The 17701-nt window shown below is 38.2% G+C and overlaps 1 protein-coding gene across 6 annotated transcripts in view; it reads right to left on the bottom strand.

Moving 5' to 3' along the window:
• Positions 1-1989: 1989 nt before the first annotated feature.
• zmym2 (zinc finger, MYM-type 2) overlaps positions 1990-17701 on the bottom strand; it is a 147457-nt gene continuing 131745 nt past the window's right edge. For all 6 annotated transcript variants that reach the window (XM_063054160.1, XM_063054166.1, XM_063054165.1 and 3 more), the window contains 3 exons: positions 9529-9771; positions 8459-8579; positions 1990-3354 (listed from right to left, as the gene is read on the bottom strand). In XM_063054160.1, the coding sequence (XP_062910230.1) occupies positions 3150-3354; positions 8459-8579; positions 9529-9771 (569 nt within the window). In that variant the 3' untranslated portion in view covers positions 1990-3149. The remainder of the gene's footprint in view (positions 3355-8458; positions 8580-9528; positions 9772-17701) is intronic.

Here is a 17701-nt window from a genome sequence, read left to right as displayed (position 1 = left end):
ACACGAAACAAATCAGGAATGTGATTGAATCTGCCTGTTCACCTGAATGAGTTCAAGCTGACCACCACCCAGGACAAAGCAGCATTCTTGACTGGCACCCCTTTAACCCTTGAGTATTCAATCCCTCCAGCACTAGTACACTCTGGCTATAATATCTGCCATCTACAAATGCTCCGCAGTTGCTTGCTCAGAAATCCTCTTGCACTTGCTACCTCTGCCACCACAATCATCAGTAACATCACTACCCCTGCAGGTTCTCCTCCAAGATGCACACTATCCTGACCTGGAAATGTATTGCAGGTTCTGCATTTGTGGCTGGATCTAAATCTGGGAACTCCATTCGTAATGGTGCCAAGGGAATATTGAAAGAAAAGTGGTTCAAGGTGGCTCATCATCGCCTTCTTGAGGGCAATTAGTAACGGACAATAATGCTGACATTACAGCGATGCCCAGATCTGAAAATAAATTTAAAAATGTATACAGAATACCCTTTTAAATATATCAATTATCTTGTAGCAGCATCTACGGAAATGAATAAATGGGCCAAGACCCTTCATCTAGACTGGAAAGGAAGGCGGAAGATGCCAGAATAAAAAGTTGGTTGGGGGGGGGTGCGGAAGAGGAGGTCAAGCTAGAATGTGATAGGTGAAGCCTGGTGGGTGGGATAGGTAAAGGACTGGTGGAGAAGGAATCTGCTGGACCGTGGGAGAAAGGAAGGAGGGGGCACCAAGGGTAGGTGATACAGGTGAGAAGAGGTAAGCAGCCAGAGTGGGAAGGAAGAGGGGAAAAGGAAAAAGAAAGAAAAATTACGATAAATCAATATTCATACTATCACTTTGAAGGATACCTAGATGGAATATGAGGTGTTGCTCCTTCATCCTGAGCGTGACCTCATCGTGGCAGAAAAGGAGGCCATGGACGGACATGTTGTAACGGAAATGGGAATAGGTATTAAAAAGGTTAGCTACCAGGAAATTCCAATTTAAGTGGACAGAGTGAAGGTGTTTGACAAAGCAGTCCCCCAATTTACATAGGGTTTCACCAATATTGAGGAGGCTACATCAGGAGCACCATATACGAAAGGTGACCCCAACGGGTTTACAGGTGAAGTGTTGCCTCACCTGGAAGGACTGTCTGAGGCCTTGACTAGAAGTGAGGGAGGAGGTGAATGGGCAGGTGGTCTTCTGCCTGGCTATTCAACCAATTATGACCTGCCTTCTTGATTTGGGAAGTACTTTAGATTGAATAATTCTCCATGACCCTTTTCTATTTAAGAAAGCTGAAAGGGATAGCAGGGATTACAGACTAACTGTTAGCCTAAATGTATTGCCAGGAAATTACTTGAGTTTATAATTAGGGTCTTCTGACTAACAAAATGGCACATACATCAAGATGGTACCATCCAAAGTTGGCTCTTCCACAGCAATAACTGTTCGTATGATTGGCATCAACTTTTATTTCGCCATAACCATGAAAATTTGATTAACAGCAGCAGAAGGGTGTCAAATTGGAAGTTGTTCTTGACTGGGGAATTAGACTGCATCTATTGGTAACATCATCTGGTGAGTTGCTTTGACAATCCAGACTGAAAAGAGCTCTCTACTTTCTGCCTTTTCATTCTCTAGCTTTGCAGCTTCCCTTGTATCTGCTATCAAAAGTGGAAGCTTTTCGATTAGAGTGGCTGTGCAACACAAGGCAAATCACCATAAACATAGAGAATCACTGTTAAGTATTACAGGGTTCTGCAAATAGTCTGAAAAACAAACATTGCTTGAACATAGAATTCTGTTTCATCAGGTTGCACATATTAACACATCATTCATTATAAAGTCAATGCTCTTGTGTGAATTGTGAATAGTACAGTGAAGCTGTGTTTAATTTAGGTACCGACCTACCTTTTTTAGATACACCTCTGTCAACTGAGCCACCATCTTAACACTCTTTTGTGCCAATGAGGAGGAAGCCATAAGATTTAGACCCAACAACAATGAAGAAATGGTAATACACTTTCTAATTTATGATATGTGATGCTTTATTCCAATAGGGTACCCACTTATAAGGGTTCCCAAACTTTTTTAATGTCATGGACCAATACCATTAAACAAGACCCAGGTTGGGAACCGCTGTACTATATAAATTCTGATACAATTAAAATCCCACTCTGTAGGTGAGAGTTAATTGAGCCAAATCAAATTAATGAAGAAATGTTTACATGCAAGAATTCTGTGATTATTCTGCTACAAAGCTCAGAATTATCATTTCAGACTTTCCCATATTTTTGTGTGATGCCTCAGCTCTTGTGGTAAGGAGTACACTCCAGGTTTGAGCCACATTTTTAAAGAGTTACTTAAGCAGCTGAACTATATTAATTTAAAAAACACATTTATTTTACTCTACAGATTTAGAGTACATGTAGATTATTTCCCTGGTTTTTCTTCTACTATGACATTCAGCCAGCTTTCAGTAATCCTCTTAATTCTTTATTTCATGACTTCTTTCCATAAAAGCAGTTATTTTACAGAGAATTAAAATAGACTGCACCATCCATCAGCATAACAAATAATTAATGCTTACAGAATCTGTGGTGAAAACTCCACCAACTGGTATGTTTGTGAAAGGACACCCATCAGGAGGCTAGCTCTAAACTGATTTATAGTGCTAAGACTATATTAATTACGTAGATGCAAACCTATCCGGTGGAGATAGCACCCATTTAAACCATCCCTTCCTTATTAAGGGGAATTCCAAAACACTGTAGTTTGTTTTAATGCAAATTTTTCTTAAATTCAGAAAAAAAATTACACAACACATTTGAGATCCTTAATTTGTAATGTAAAAAGTTACAAATGGAAATGCTTTCTGACATTCTGACAACAAACCAATTCAATAAATAATTAAAAAAACTTGAGCAGTTGTTTTAAAGTATACATATCCTAAAAGTCACTAAGGAGACTGCTAACATCTGCTATTCTCCTCTCATTTAGGGTTATTTACATAATACCCAATCTGGGTATATTGCTACAAACTCAATTATAGAGGGCTGATCCAGGAAATCCACATCATAGTTTCCCTGTATTATATCCTAGTGGCCTCTCAATACACTGTCATGTTTCTTTGCCCAACTTCAGTGTCACTATTGTAGGGGAATTTCAATCAACATCATCTTCATCTGCTTCAGAATTGTCCCTTTCGTTTCCTTCATATATGTCCTTTATCACAAGAATCCGTACAAGCATATGTTCTAAGATGTTGCGGTCCAAAGGGATACTGGAGAACCAAATTGGGCCATCAGGGGTGCTGGAGTGTTCAGGCTGTAGATAAAAGAGGTCGGTTCTCTGTTGTAGATTTGGAGGGCTAGAGGACAAAAGAAATATATAAACCAGAGTCAATTGTAGAATAGATCCAGAAAAAAATCCGTCATTTCCCAATTCCTTTCACCCACCCCATTTATAATTTTGATAAAATGTACCACAATCTATAAAAAATGCAATTTGTGAAAATTAAAACATAAATTGACTGAGAAATAGATTCAATAGTAACTTTGAAACAGGAATCAATATACATCCAAGAAGGAAAATAATCAGGTTATGGAGACACGCCACAGGAGTGGGAGTAACTGAATAAGAGCTACTATTGGCTTCATGGCCAAACTGCTCCTTCTGGGTACAACCCTTCAGAGTTAGAATGTTGTGTTCAGTTTTTAGGTAGGAACTCAACTGTATATGATTACTGACATTTGCGCATAATATCAAGGAGTGCTGTTTACATGCAGAAATATTTATTTTGTACTTTTTCAAACTTCTATTTAAAGATTTCCTTCTATAGATCTATCATTTAAAATTGCTCTTACTGCTTCATTCTCAACTCTTAAGTTACCCCATTCTCATCTCTTGAGAATAGGGCACTCAACAGTAAACGAATCAGAAAGGTGTTTCTGCACAATCAAGAAACACCTTGATGCATTGCCTCCTGGTGCCAAGGTCAGGGATGTCTCAAAGCAGGTGCAGGACATACTGAGAGGGGAGGGTGAATAGAGGTTGTGGTCCATGTAGGTGTCTGTTACATAGGCAGTGGCAGAGATGGGGTTCTGCAAAGGGATTTTAGGAGCTTGGTAGAAAGCTTATTTTAAAAAGAAAGAATTCCAGAGCTGTAATCTCTGGAATATTACCCATGCCAGGTGCTGGTGAGGTGAGAAATAGATATAGGTGCAATACAGGGCTATGGAGCTGGTGCAGGAGGGAGGGTTTCAGATTTATACATTACTTGGCTCCCTTGCAGGGTAGGTTGGACTTGTATAAACAAGGTGGTTTGCATGTGAACTAATGTCCTTATTGGAAAGTTTGCTAGGTGCTACTCAGGAGGGTAAATAGGGCTAATCCAGGTGCCTTTTGTCAATGATAGGGAAGGTCATGGAAAGGATACTGAGGGATATGATTTATGCACATATGGAAAGGAATGGCCTGCTTATAGATAATCAGCATGGATTTGTGCAAGACAAATCATGCCATACAAACTTGACAATTTGAGGTAATGACAAAGGAACTTCATGAGAGTAAGGTTGTGAACTTTATTACATGGACCTTAGTAAGGTATTTATTAAGGCTCCTCATGGCAAGTTGATTTAAGAGATAAGGATGCATGGGACCCAGGATGAATTGTAAGTTTGGGTTCAGAACTGGCTGGCCCATAGAAGACAGAGTAGGGACAGAAGGCTGTTATTGTGGCTGGGGATCTGTGACCAGTAATGTTCCCCAGGTATCAGTGCTGAGCTCCTGGTGGCAGATGGAGTTAATCTGGGTAAGTGTGAGTTGTTGCACTTTGGGAGACCCCTTAACAGCATTGCGATACAGAAGCATCTTGTTTAAAGTTAATTGAATGTGCTTAGCAAATGGATAATGCAGCAAAGAGGGCATATGGCATTCTTGTCTTCCTTGGTAGGGGTGTTAAGTATGACAGTAAGGAAGTAGTTATTATAATACCCTGGTTTAAGACCACGATTTTCAGCAGATTTTCTCAAAATGCATACAATCAAGTATTTCATTTTTGCTGTTTAAAATAAAAATTCGGTTGATAAATCAGGCTTGTTGAATTAGCCAATGGGATTTGTCTTGTTAACATTTTTTCCAGAGAGAGCATGAGATTGAGGAAGGAGAATGGAAATGGCTGACGTACATTGGAGAAGAACATGGTGAAATGTTCACAGAACCCATGTGGAAGGACAGATGCCGATGTTGGCAAATCCTCATGCAGACAATAGTCTCACGGAGAATGTACAGATCACTCTTAATTAGCTAGTTAGCACATGATAAAGTAAAGGCCTATGATATATATATATAACTAATAGTTTATATTGTGCGTGTAATCGGAGCTCATTGTTGCGTAATCAATCCAGTTTAATTCACTTAGTTTACTCACAACATGAAATGCTTTTGCGCTGAAGAACCTGCCCCAGCAAACAAATATTCATGCAATATCCAAGGAAAAAAGTCGAACTTCCTTCAATGTGGTATGCTAACTAGCTAAGAGTTATCTGCACATTCTCTGTGAGACCATTGTCTGCATGAGAATTTCCCAACATCAGCATCTGTCCTTCCACATGGGTTCTGTGAACGTTTCACCATATTCTTCTCCAATGTTTGTCAGCCATTTCCATTCTTCCTCAATCCCACGCTCTCTAGAAAAATGTTAACAAAACAAATCCCATTGGCTAATTCAGCAAGCCGGATTTATCAACCAAATTTTTATTTTAAACAGCAAAACTGAAATACTTGATTGTATGATGTAATTAAAGGAACATTTATTGTATTGAGAAAATAAAATGAAGCATGGTCTTAAACCAGGGCATGACATTATGCTGCAGGTATATAAAACTTTATAGTCAGATCATGCTTGGAGTATTGTGCGTGGATTTGGTCACCCCATTAGAGGAAGGATGTGGAAACTCTAGAGAGGGTGCATAAGAGGTTTACAAAGATGCTACCTACATTAGAAGGTATGAGCTTTAAGGAAAGGTTGGAAAAACTTGGGTAATTTCTCTCTAGAGTGTCAGAGGCTGAGGGAAGGTCAGGAAATTGGATAGAGCTTTGTTTTTAATTATTAGAGTCATAGTCAGGATCTTTTCCCCCAGAAAGAAATGTCAAGCACCAGAAAACATACTTCTAAGGTTGGGGGGGGGGAGGAGAAGGGGATTTGTTTAAAGTGGTGTTAGGTTCTTTTATGCAGACTACAATGTGCCTGCGATAAATTACAAGGGCTTGTAGTGAAAGCAGGCGGTTTGATGGATTTAAGAGGCATTTAGAAGGACGCATGAATATGAAGGGAATGGACGGATATGGATGATAAACAGAAGGACATGGGGGATAAACTGGCATCAAGATCTGCACAAACCAGTGAGCCAGTAAGCCTGTCCAGCTCTGTACTGTTCCATACTCTCATCTTAAATGGACTTTCACAATGGACTGCCAATTGCTCTCATCACATAACTGATCACTTTTGATTTCACAGCAAGTACTGATGCTACACATCACTGTCACTGACAAGCTCAATATTTGCTTATCACTTTGTTTTTTTAAAAAAATGCTATATGAATAAAAATTTCCTCAAATTAATTTCCCAGAGTTAAATCTTGCAATACTATGATCATGATCACAATTCTAGGGCTGAATACATACAGGTTGGAGACTGAATATATTTCAAAAAGAATTCTTGTAATGCAGCACTACATTACTTTATTTCAGTCTAACTTGTAGAGTTAACTTGACTAATTAACAAATTCCACTGAACTCACTGTACCCCTCTTTCATTTGATGGCTTGTAATTGAAACTGAAAATTATATAATTGCCTTTCATTTATCTTTCTCTGGAAGATTTATTTTGAAACTTGGACAGTTTTGCATTCTAGTCCTGTGGTTGCAAGAATGCCACTTATAAGTACTGTGGTTGCAAAAGCATGAGGAAGTCAGGAATGATGGTAAACGTGGGAATTCAGTAAAGTGTTGGAAGTTTGTAAACTTATGTACTTTCAGTTAATTAATGAATTTGAGTAGTCAGATTAAACTGCAAAACAAATATAACTGCAGCTGCTAGAATGTGGAAACAAAAACAAATGCTGGAGGAATTCAGTCGTCAAGCAGCACTTGTGGGAAAAACTGGGTGGGTGGGGGAATAGGTAGACCTGTCAGAAGTTCGGTAGAGGTGCTAAAGAGTCAAGTGCAAGGCAAAAAAAACTAAATAGAGGCAAAACAGATCAGGTGATAAGGAACATGAATAGCAACAGTTAGCAAGGTATTTTACAGAAATGAGGTGAGAAAGTTACATTATGCTTTTAGGCTTTCTCACCTCATTTCTGTAAAATACCTTGCTAACTTGCTACTCAAGTTCATTGAGTTCCTAACCTGTTTTAATCGGAAATTATCAGAGCAGTTTACCTGTACTAATTGCAACACAGGAAGCATACAATTAAAACAAGTTAAACAAGATTAAACTAGAAACATACATAATTGAATAATAAAATTCAATTTTGTGGAAGGAAACATTATTATACCTAAATTAATCATAAAATAATCAAATCTAAAATAGATTCCATAAATGCTGCCTGTCCTACTGAGTTCCTTCAGCATTTTGTGTGTAACTTCACATTTCCAGCATTTGTAGCCTCTCCTGTGCCTGTATAACAATGAAGAGGGACTTCATGATTCCTTTATCAGAGATGTGGCTTGATTTTGCACGGAAATTAAAATTAAATAATCCAGAAGAAGAGGCTCTAGCAGATGGTCTCCATTCAAATATTTATGATGGAATCATTGTGGAACTGAAGGAAATCATTTACCCCATCAACCAAACATGTTGCTTTTCCCCACCTTCCCAAACAATTCCTTCACTTTGATTACCTAAAAGCCTACAGATACCTTGCTTTAAATCTCTGGTCAGATGTACTTTAACATTTAATAGATCTATAACAATGTTGTTTTCTCTAGCATGCTATAATTGAGACATTCTTGACATAACTACTGTAATCAGCGTGTAACTTTAGTAGTATAGGTGCCCAAGTTGTGGGAAGTTGCAATCCAAGAAAACAATGCATACGATTTTCCATTATTTGAAGCCATATCATCTGATGTTGTGCCAAGAAAAGTCAGTTGAAAATTATAGCTCTTATTTTCTCCATATAAATTTTATAACAGCAAATTTTTATTCTGTATCCCAAACCGTTTTTGGTTGTGATTCATGAATTCCACAGCGTATTTCTGCTACCTGTACCACAACGATGTGAGAGTCTGCAGTTGCAAACTAGTCTATAAATTTAATACTTTTTTCAGAGCAATTAATGGGCATCAATTCTGGCCTTGCCAGATACTCATATCCGGAGAATGAATTAAGAAAAACAATATCCTTCATTGTAAAGGTAATCAAGTGCTTAAAAAATTGTTCACGTTGACTCTGTTAGCTTTAACCTTACCACTTTGATAGGTAGCACTCAAACATTTTTACAGGACATCTTGAAGGATTAGCTGCATTTTCTCTTTGTTCAAATATAAGCTCATCCTCCTCACGTTTTCGTTTTCCTGGTGTAATTTTGTCTAAAAATACAATTTAATCACTTTAAATCTGTTGATATAGTTAAAACATGTCTTTACGCAAACAAATCATAAGACTGTATATCTAGCAGTGTTTATTTTCTGTATGTGCGTTACATTATTCCAATCTTTAAATGATTCCTGTAGCTAAGTATTCAAGAAAACATAAATGCAAATAGTCACCTATTAAAACATTTATGTTTTCTTGAAAACTAAGATGGTAGCATTCAAAGCCCCAAATGTAAACATAAGATTGTTTGCAATTATAGGAAATGTTAATTTTCAAAGGAGGGGAACCATTTTTAATGATCTGCCTCCAGGGCTTTTTAAATATCTAGTATTGGCAATAATGGCCATGAGGGACCAGAAAAGACATTTCATTCATTACAAGCAACCATGGCCCGGTGCTAATTTCTGAGCTACCAGTTGAATTAAGGAACTGCCTGCCGGCTTCAGGTGGCAGTGCATATAAGCCAGATCACATACTGTGACAGAATTTCTTTTGCTTGCACAATGCACTTACCATTCAGCTCCTTAAGCATTGGGGCTTGAGAGACCCTGGAGAAGTAACAATTTAAGTTATTCTGTAGTAGTAGGAGTGAATACATTGTGTAGCTTGGACTGAAGCCAATTAGCTCTGGGAATATGTTTAGTACCTTTGGCTCTATGGGTTCCATTTGGGGGCGGGGGGAGAAAACTATGATTAACAGAGCTTTCTGAAGTTACAATTGATGCCCATTTGTACAATCTATTATTGATTTCTGTTGTTCAGGTCACCAGAGGGCATACTGCAAGATGTTTTCAAATTAAAAATGAGCTTGTGAAGCAGCACATCACAGAGGCAGATATGCACCAGAAGGCAAAGGGGGGAAAAAAAGATCAGAAATGTACTGGTGCAAGCATAAGATGAGTAAATAAACAGTAATCTGTATTGCTCCAACTAATTTCTTACCTTGATTGTCATTTGTACACAAAGCAGGGACCTCGTATCGAATACATACAGTATTGTCAGAGTTTTTATTCCATTTCTTGACAACATTTCCAAACGAAAGTCTCAAATGCTGCTCAATGGTCCTTAACCCAAAGTGTTTAGTGTTAAAATAAAGCAAAGTATTAAGAAGTACAAATGGTGACTCTGGCCCTAGCTGCTTGCTGTTCCATAGATAATCCTCTTCAACTCGTGAAAATATCGATCCTAAAATAAAATAGGCAAAGGAGATATTTATTTACACATTACACAATGGAGGGTAATTCTTATAGAATACAGAGCTGAAGAAACTAGGAATGGAAAGGATTTAAACACTAGGATGAGAATTTTAAATCAGATGCACTGGAGAAATGGCAAGGATCCAATTCAAAAAATGGCAGGCCAAGATCACGTTTGAAGTAGATGTAGGAAGCTGGCACAAAAATGATTGTGAGCGAAGAACATGAAGCTGACCCTAAGAACATTTGAATGTTTAGTTTAGAAAAGCGATAGAAAGCACAAATTAATGTTTCAGAGACACGAGATTCTACGGATGTTGAATATCTTGAGCAGCACACACAAAATGCTGGAGGAACTCAGCAGGTCAACTATTAATTTCCCTCCATAGTTGCTACCTAATCACAAGCCTTGGATCACAAGGCCATGTGCTTAGCTCCCCAACTCTAATTGCTTTATACTTATGACTGTGAGGCTAAGCGCAGCCCCAGTGCCGTACTCAAGTTTGCTAATGACATCACTGTTGACCAAATCAAATGTGGGGATGAATCAACATACAGGGGGAAACTGAAAATCTGGCTGAATGGTGCCACAAAAACCATTTCTCACTCAATGTCAGCAAGACCAAGGAGTTGATTATTGACTCCAGGAGGAAACCAGAGTTCCATGAGCCAATAATCATCAGGGGATCAGAGGTGGAGAGGGACAGCCACTTTAAATCCTCAGTGTTATCGTTTCAGACCATCTATCCAGGGCCTAGCATGTAAGTGTAATTACGAAGAAAGCATGGTACTGATATACTTCCTCAGAAATTTGTGGAGATTCACCATGACTTCTAAAACTTTGACAAACTTCTATAGACGTATAGTGGAGAATATATTGACTGGTTGCATCACAGCCAGATATGGAAACACCAATACCCTTGAATGGAAAATCTTACAAAAAGTAGTGGATACAGCCCCATTCATCATGGGGAAAGTCCTCCCCGCCACTGAGCACATCTATATGGAGCGATGTCACAGGAAAGCAGCATCCATCAAGGGCCCCCACCACCCAGGCCATGCTTTCTGCTGCCATTAGGAAGAAGGTATAGGAGCCTCAAGACCCACAGCACCAGGTTCATGGATAGTTACTACCTCTCAGCCGCAGGCCCTTGAACCAGAGGGGGCAACTTTACTCGCCCCATCACTGAACTGTTCACACAACCTATGGACTCACTTTCAAGGACTCTTCATCTCTTGTTCTCGATATTTATTGCTTATTTATTATTATTTTTTCTTCTCTCTTTTGTACCTGCAGTTTGTTGTTGTTGTTTGCACATTGGTTGTTTGTCCGTTCCCTGTTGGGTGCGGTCCTTCACTGATTCTATTGTGGTTCTTGGATTTATTGTGTATGCCCGCAAGAAAATGAATCTCCAGGTTGTATAAGGTGATGTAAATGTACTTTATTAATAAATTTACCTTAAATTTGAACTATCCTGCTGAATTCTGCCAGCATTTTGTGTGTGTGTTACTCCAATGAATGTTTCGGCCATAATGGAAAGGGAGAAGAAGCATAGCCTTACTTTGCAAACAGACAGACCGACTGACGGACCATAATGCATAGTAGCAGAATTAGGCCAGTTGGACCATTGAGTCTGCTCTGCCATTCCATTCTGGCTGATTTAGTATCACACTGCCATGCCTGACAGCATGTGAGATAGAACAAACTCTCAGTTAGAAAGGATAATTACTCTGGGTCAGTCTGTGATGAGATTCAGGAGAGAACTAACAGCAGATTATGTTTATGCCAAGTGCAAATGACCTTCCCAAAGCCTAATCAAAAGAAACTGTGCTTCTTCTAGGATGGAATATTGGACCAGCAACCTGTCCACAGTAGCAGCAAGACGATGGAAGTAGGGCATGGTATTGTCAGTGCATATGTGTATGCTGAGCATACATCTTTGGGGAATATCACATCTCAGAGATGAAGAGGAGGAGATCTTCTGAGGCAATGCTAGGGGCCAGAAATAAAGAGGTCCTGAGAGTGATGTCTTGCTCAACTAGAATGGATAGCTAACTATAAAGCCAAGTTCTTTTGAGATAGACATATTAATGGAGGGAAATATAGAGAAGGACAATAAGTGACTGTCAAATATATTAAGTATGGATGGACTTTCTTTTAAATTAAATTAATTTCTCTTTGGGTTAGGATTAGGGCAAGGTTGATATTTATTGTTCATTCCTGCCTGTAGAACTGACTGGCTAGTTGGAACATTTTAAAGGGCAGTTAAAAGCCATCAAACTCATGGGTTTGGAGTCTGGTATTGTCCAAATCAAACTCCTTCTCCGAGGGACATCAGTGAATTGGCTTTTTTCCCCAACAGTCTGATGGTTCTGTGATCACTATTTCTTAAACTATATTTTGATTTTAGATAATAACTACCAACATTTAAATTATCCTACAGCTGTAGTGGGAGCCAAACATACAGAATATCCCACATCACAGGTTAGCCCTCTGGATACAAGACCAATGACTAAACCGCAATGCTACCATATCTCTGAAAGCTACTAGAGTCTGTTAATTCTATTGAATATACTAGTATTGGGAACAGCCATCAACCACTTTGGTTTTTTTTGTAATTTATCTTTAATTGAAATTCAGCATCATACAAACATTTCCGTAAGATGTATTTCAGATACTGTATGTATATATCATATATTCATGTTTGCCACAAATCTCCACATAGTATTTATCTGAGGTATACACTTATAGAAAAGAATGAACAAACAAGAAGAAAACTATGTACAAGTAGGGAGTGATTTTTTTTTACAACATAATCATTGACTTGTGAGAATAAAATCAGGCCTATGGGGAGTTATGTAGTTAAACCATTTTTCCCAGTATGTATCAAATTGCTCCAATTTATGATTGACAGTTGCTGTTATCTTCTCCATTTTGTAAATGTCCATTGTAATTTCCACCCATGCCTTTAAAGTTGGGCTCTCCTGTGATAACCATTTCCTGGTAGGAGTCTTTTTACCAGCCACCAGCAGTATATTCATTAAATATTTATCTCTTTTCAACCATTCTTGAGGTTCTAAAATATATGGTCTTACTCTCTAAGGGTATTTCACATTTAAAAATGTCTCGTAGGGCATTGTGTATCCCACTCCAATAGTCTTTGATAACGGGGCAATTCCAGAACATATGCTAATGGTTTGCATTTTGATTTCCACAATTTCTCCAGCAAACAGGGAGGTTCCTATCATGGGATTTCTGAGAGGGTGTAATAAAATATCTTATCAGGTTTTTCCACCCAAACTCCCTCCATTTCTGTGAACTTATACATTTCCATTGATACCTCCATATTATTGCCCATTCTTCCTCAGATAGTTATCCCTCCTTCCTTCTCCCATTTTGTTTTAATGTATGAAGTTGCGTGTGTTTTCAGATTTGACAGACCCTTATACATACTTGAAATGATTCTACTACCATTATCTGATTTATGCTTTTCTAAACAGTTCTATCAAACATGTACTTGCCTCGGTTACATTTTTCACCCTCCTGTTAAAATAATGTCACATCTGCAAATAGCGATTAAAAATCTTGATTTTCTAATAAGTATTTCTCTTTAAGCATTTCAAAACTGAACAGTGTTCCTTCTTTCATTATATTGCATAGAACTGTTATTCCTTTAGCTGTCCAGTCCTTAAATCTAGCATCCAGTTTATTCGGCATTAAATCTGAGTCATATGCACACCATTTGAGAATTACAATATCTCCCTCTAGTTTACATTCTTTTATAATAGTTCTCCAAATTTTAAGAGTCCATTTCACCCATGGGTTATCAATAGTATTTATATAACTTTGTAGGTTGCTATCAGCCAAAATTGCCTGTAAGGGGATGGAAGGTATCATCTCTTCAATGTTTTTCCATTGAGCGTCATATGATGGGTTGCACCAGCATATCACTGCTCTCATCTGTGCTGCAAAATAATAATCTCGAAGAGAAGGTAGGTCCCATCCCCCCTTTTCCCTGGCTAATTGCAAAGTTTTGAGATGAACTCTAGGTCTTTTATCTTGCCATATATACCTTGATAACATTTTGTGCCATTCATTGAATTGATTTTGGTTCATCTCTATTGGTAGGGTCTGAAAGAGATATAATAGTCTGGGCAATATATTCATTTTAATGGATTCAATCCTTGAACTGAGACTAAAGAAAGGAATTAAGATTCCATCTTGTAACACACACAAAATGCTGGTGGAACGCAGCAGGCCAGGCAGTCCATCGTGTTATGTCTTCCTTAATTTAATATATAGGCAAATATATAGGCGGGAGGAGAGAAAGCAGCGCGCTGCGCATGCGCAGCCCTCCGGTGAAAAATGATATTGTATCCATTAAATAGGGGCCATGGACAATTCTGTTTTGATGGAGACAGACGTGAAAGCACAGAGGAACATCTGGAAAAATTTCTGAAAAGCTCGTTCGCTGCTATCGTTACTGCGTGGTCGGGAATCTTTTGGAGGGAAGGCCTCAAAATCCCTGGCTTTGCCTGCTGTTGGCTACCGAGATGGAGGTCGAATCACTCACATAGAGAAGGCGCTCAGTACTCGGTGTCGGACAGCTGATCAGAGCTGATCAGAGTTTTCGGATGACTCAGAGTTGGACCAGGGAGAGTTTTTCTTCCTTCTCCCGTCAGCGTGAGATGTGGGACATTTGAGAGACTTTGAACTTTTACTGTGCTCATGGACTTCTTCATCAAGTTATGGTATTGTTGCACTGTTGTAACTATATGTCATAATTATGTGGTTTTGTTGGTTTTTTTTCAGTCTTGGCCTGTCCTGTGTTTTGTGATATCACACTGGAGGAAATATTGTATCATTTCTTAATGCATGCATTACTAAATGACAATAAAAGAGGACTGCGTGTCTTCATAATCTATAAAAAAAATCGCACTCTGATAATTTTGCCAAATCTTTTGGCATGATGATGCCCAAATATTTGAAAGACTCTGTTTGCTATGCCAAGGGATATCTACTTTCAATTTCTGTTGATGGGCTATAGTTATATGAAAGTAATTGGGTTTTATCTATGTTGATCTTGTATCCTGCTAATTGACCATATTGTTCAAAGGATTGCATCAATTTAAGTAAAGATTATGTTGGTTGCCCTAGATAGATCAAAATGTTATCCGCATAACAGGCCAATTTATGCTCTGTCCCTTTAATAGTAATTCCCCTGATATCTTCATTTTGTCTGATGTATTGAGCTAATGGTTCCAGATGTAATGCGAAGAGTAGCGGTGACCATGCACAACCCTGTCTCGAGCCCCTTTCTAGGGTAAAAATATTTCATAAATATCCATTGATTTTAATCCTGGCAGTAGGATTGTCATATAGTGCCTGTATAGTTTTAATAATTGTGTCATGTAAACCAAATCTATGTAAAACTCTGTAAAGAAAATTCCAATTAACCGAATCAAATGCCTTTTCTGCGTCCACGCTTATTACTATTGCTTTAATTTTATTTTTTTTGTATATGATCCATAATGTGAAGTGTCCTTCCTATATTGTCTTGTGTTTGGCGTTGTTGTATAAAACCTGTCTGATCATTATGTATCAGTGTGGGTAGAAACTCTTCTAATCGTTTGGCCATGATGGAGGTAAATAATCTATAATCTACATTAAGAACAGATATTGGTCTAAATGACCCACATTCCATTTTATCCTTGCCTTCTTTCGGTATAGCTGAGATTATCGCCTCCTTCCAGCTGGGTGGCATTTGCGCCTTTCTTAGGGCCAGTTCAGTGTGGGGAGTAACTCACTTCTAAACTCTTTATACCACTCTGCCGTATATCCATCTGATCCTGGTGATTTACTTAACTTAAGGCTTGCTAATTGCAGTTCTTAGTTCAGCTTCAGTTATGTCAGCAGTCGTTGTTCTATTTTATTCTTCGTTTAAAGTGGGTAACTCTAGAGAATTCAGGTAGGTATCAATTTGGGTTATGCTTCCTCCTGGAACTTTAGAATATAGAGTTTTGTAAAACACTTCAAAAGCTTCCTGAATTTCACTTAGCTTATTTTTTTTATCACTTTTGTTCTTGGATCCCTAATTCTATGAATTGTTATTTCTGCTATCTTTTTTCCAGTTTCCACACCAGTATTTTCATAGATTTAGATCCACTTTCATAGTGTCCCTGTTTCAAAAACATTAGATTTTTCCTGATTTCTTGTGTAGCCAAACTATTAATTTTGTTCCTAATTTTTAAAGTTTCCTCTAATGTATCCTGCACCAAACTCAATTTGTGTTTTTTTTCTAGTTCCTTCAGCTTGTTTTGTAAGTCCTCTAATGTTTTATTCATTTTTTTTTCTTATTTGAATATATCACTATAATTTTCCCTCTTAAGACAGCCTTCAGAGTATCCCATAGAATGGGAGGTGAAACCTCTGCATTATTGTTGAACTCTAAGTAAAGACCAATTTCTTAATTTGTTCCTTAAAATAGGGATCACTGAGTCGACTTGAATTTCGTTTCCGTATAGTATTCTTTGGTTGCAGGTCAAAATCAACAGATAAATACATAGATGCATGGTCACTTAAATCTACTGTCCCAATTCCACAGGTGTTTATTTTGTCTTTATCTTTTCCAAATGTTATGAAATAGTCTATTCTTGTATATAAAGAATGGGGGGGGGGGGCAGAATAGTGAGTGTAATCCCTTCTGTCGGGGAAAAGGTCTCTCCTTATATCAATTAGACCAACATCCTCAAAGTGTGTTAACTTTCTTACGTAATGACTGTTTCATGGGTTTTTCCACTGGAAGAGTCTACCTTTGGTTGTAATTGTAAATTTAAATCTCCCCCACATATCAAGAGACCTTCTGTTTCCGTTACTATAATATTAGTGATTTTCTGGAAGAAATGACTATCACTTCCTGGGGGTGCATATATATTCAATAGAGTAACGGAATTCCCGTCTATATTCCCCCTTACTAGAATATATCTGCCCTCCTTATCTCCCACTTAGAATATTTTTTCCAAATTTAGCTTGCTTGACATGAGAATAGCAACTTCTCTCCTATGCCCTGATTTATATGAGGAGAAAAAAAAAATTAGTGATGCCCATTCTCTTTAGTTTTCCATGCTCATTATCATTTTAATGAGTTTCCTGTAAATATACTACATGGGCTTGTTCTTTCTTCATTTTAGATGGAATTTTATTGCGTTTGATTGGATTCAACAGCCCACTGACATTAAAAGAAATGAATTTTACTTTATCATTAGCCATGTGTATTTATCTATCAGTGTATCATTGAAATTAGCAGAAAAGAACTTAGCCGATCTGCTCCCTGAACAGGTAAGAACAAAGAAACGCAAATGAGAAAAAAGGTAACGAAGGTGTGATTCCAAGGCTGAGGTCTCTAGTAAATGACCCTGGGCTGAGCTAGAGGAAACGTCCAGCTGTGGGGGATAGCTTCTCCTACCTGTGGGCTGAGGGCCCCCACTGTAGCACCCATGGAAGTAAGAAAAAAAACTATGTCCATTACACAGAAAAGACTTCCCTGTATATTCCTCCTATATATATATATATGTTCTCATTTAGGTGGGGGAAAAAGGAGTGAATGAATGAATAAAAAATAGAGTAATAGAAAATCCACATTGTAATATGTTTTTCTTGAGATAAATATAGTATCGTCTGTTTTGGCTTCTGTTTAGCTTATCAACACTTTTGAGATTAGTCAGACCTTATAGCTCTTCTGGCGGGGGTAAGGGCTGTCTTCTGAAAACTCGCAATCTCTCCCCGATATTCTTCTCTCGCTCTTCTCCCGTCCCCTGCTTTCTTGGTCCTCCCACCATTTCCCAGGCGGAGCGGGTAGCTGCTCAGCCAGGCTTTCCCTCGGTGTGATTATGTTGACGGGCAGTCCTCTGTTCTTCAT

The sequence above is a fragment of the Mobula hypostoma genome, chromosome 7 (genome assembly GCF_963921235.1).
Source record: "Mobula hypostoma chromosome 7, sMobHyp1.1, whole genome shotgun sequence".
Taxonomy (NCBI): domain Eukaryota; kingdom Metazoa; phylum Chordata; class Chondrichthyes; order Myliobatiformes; family Myliobatidae; genus Mobula; species Mobula hypostoma.
The sequence above is the reverse complement of the archived record's forward strand: the minus strand, read 5'-3'. Positions and strand labels throughout refer to the sequence as shown.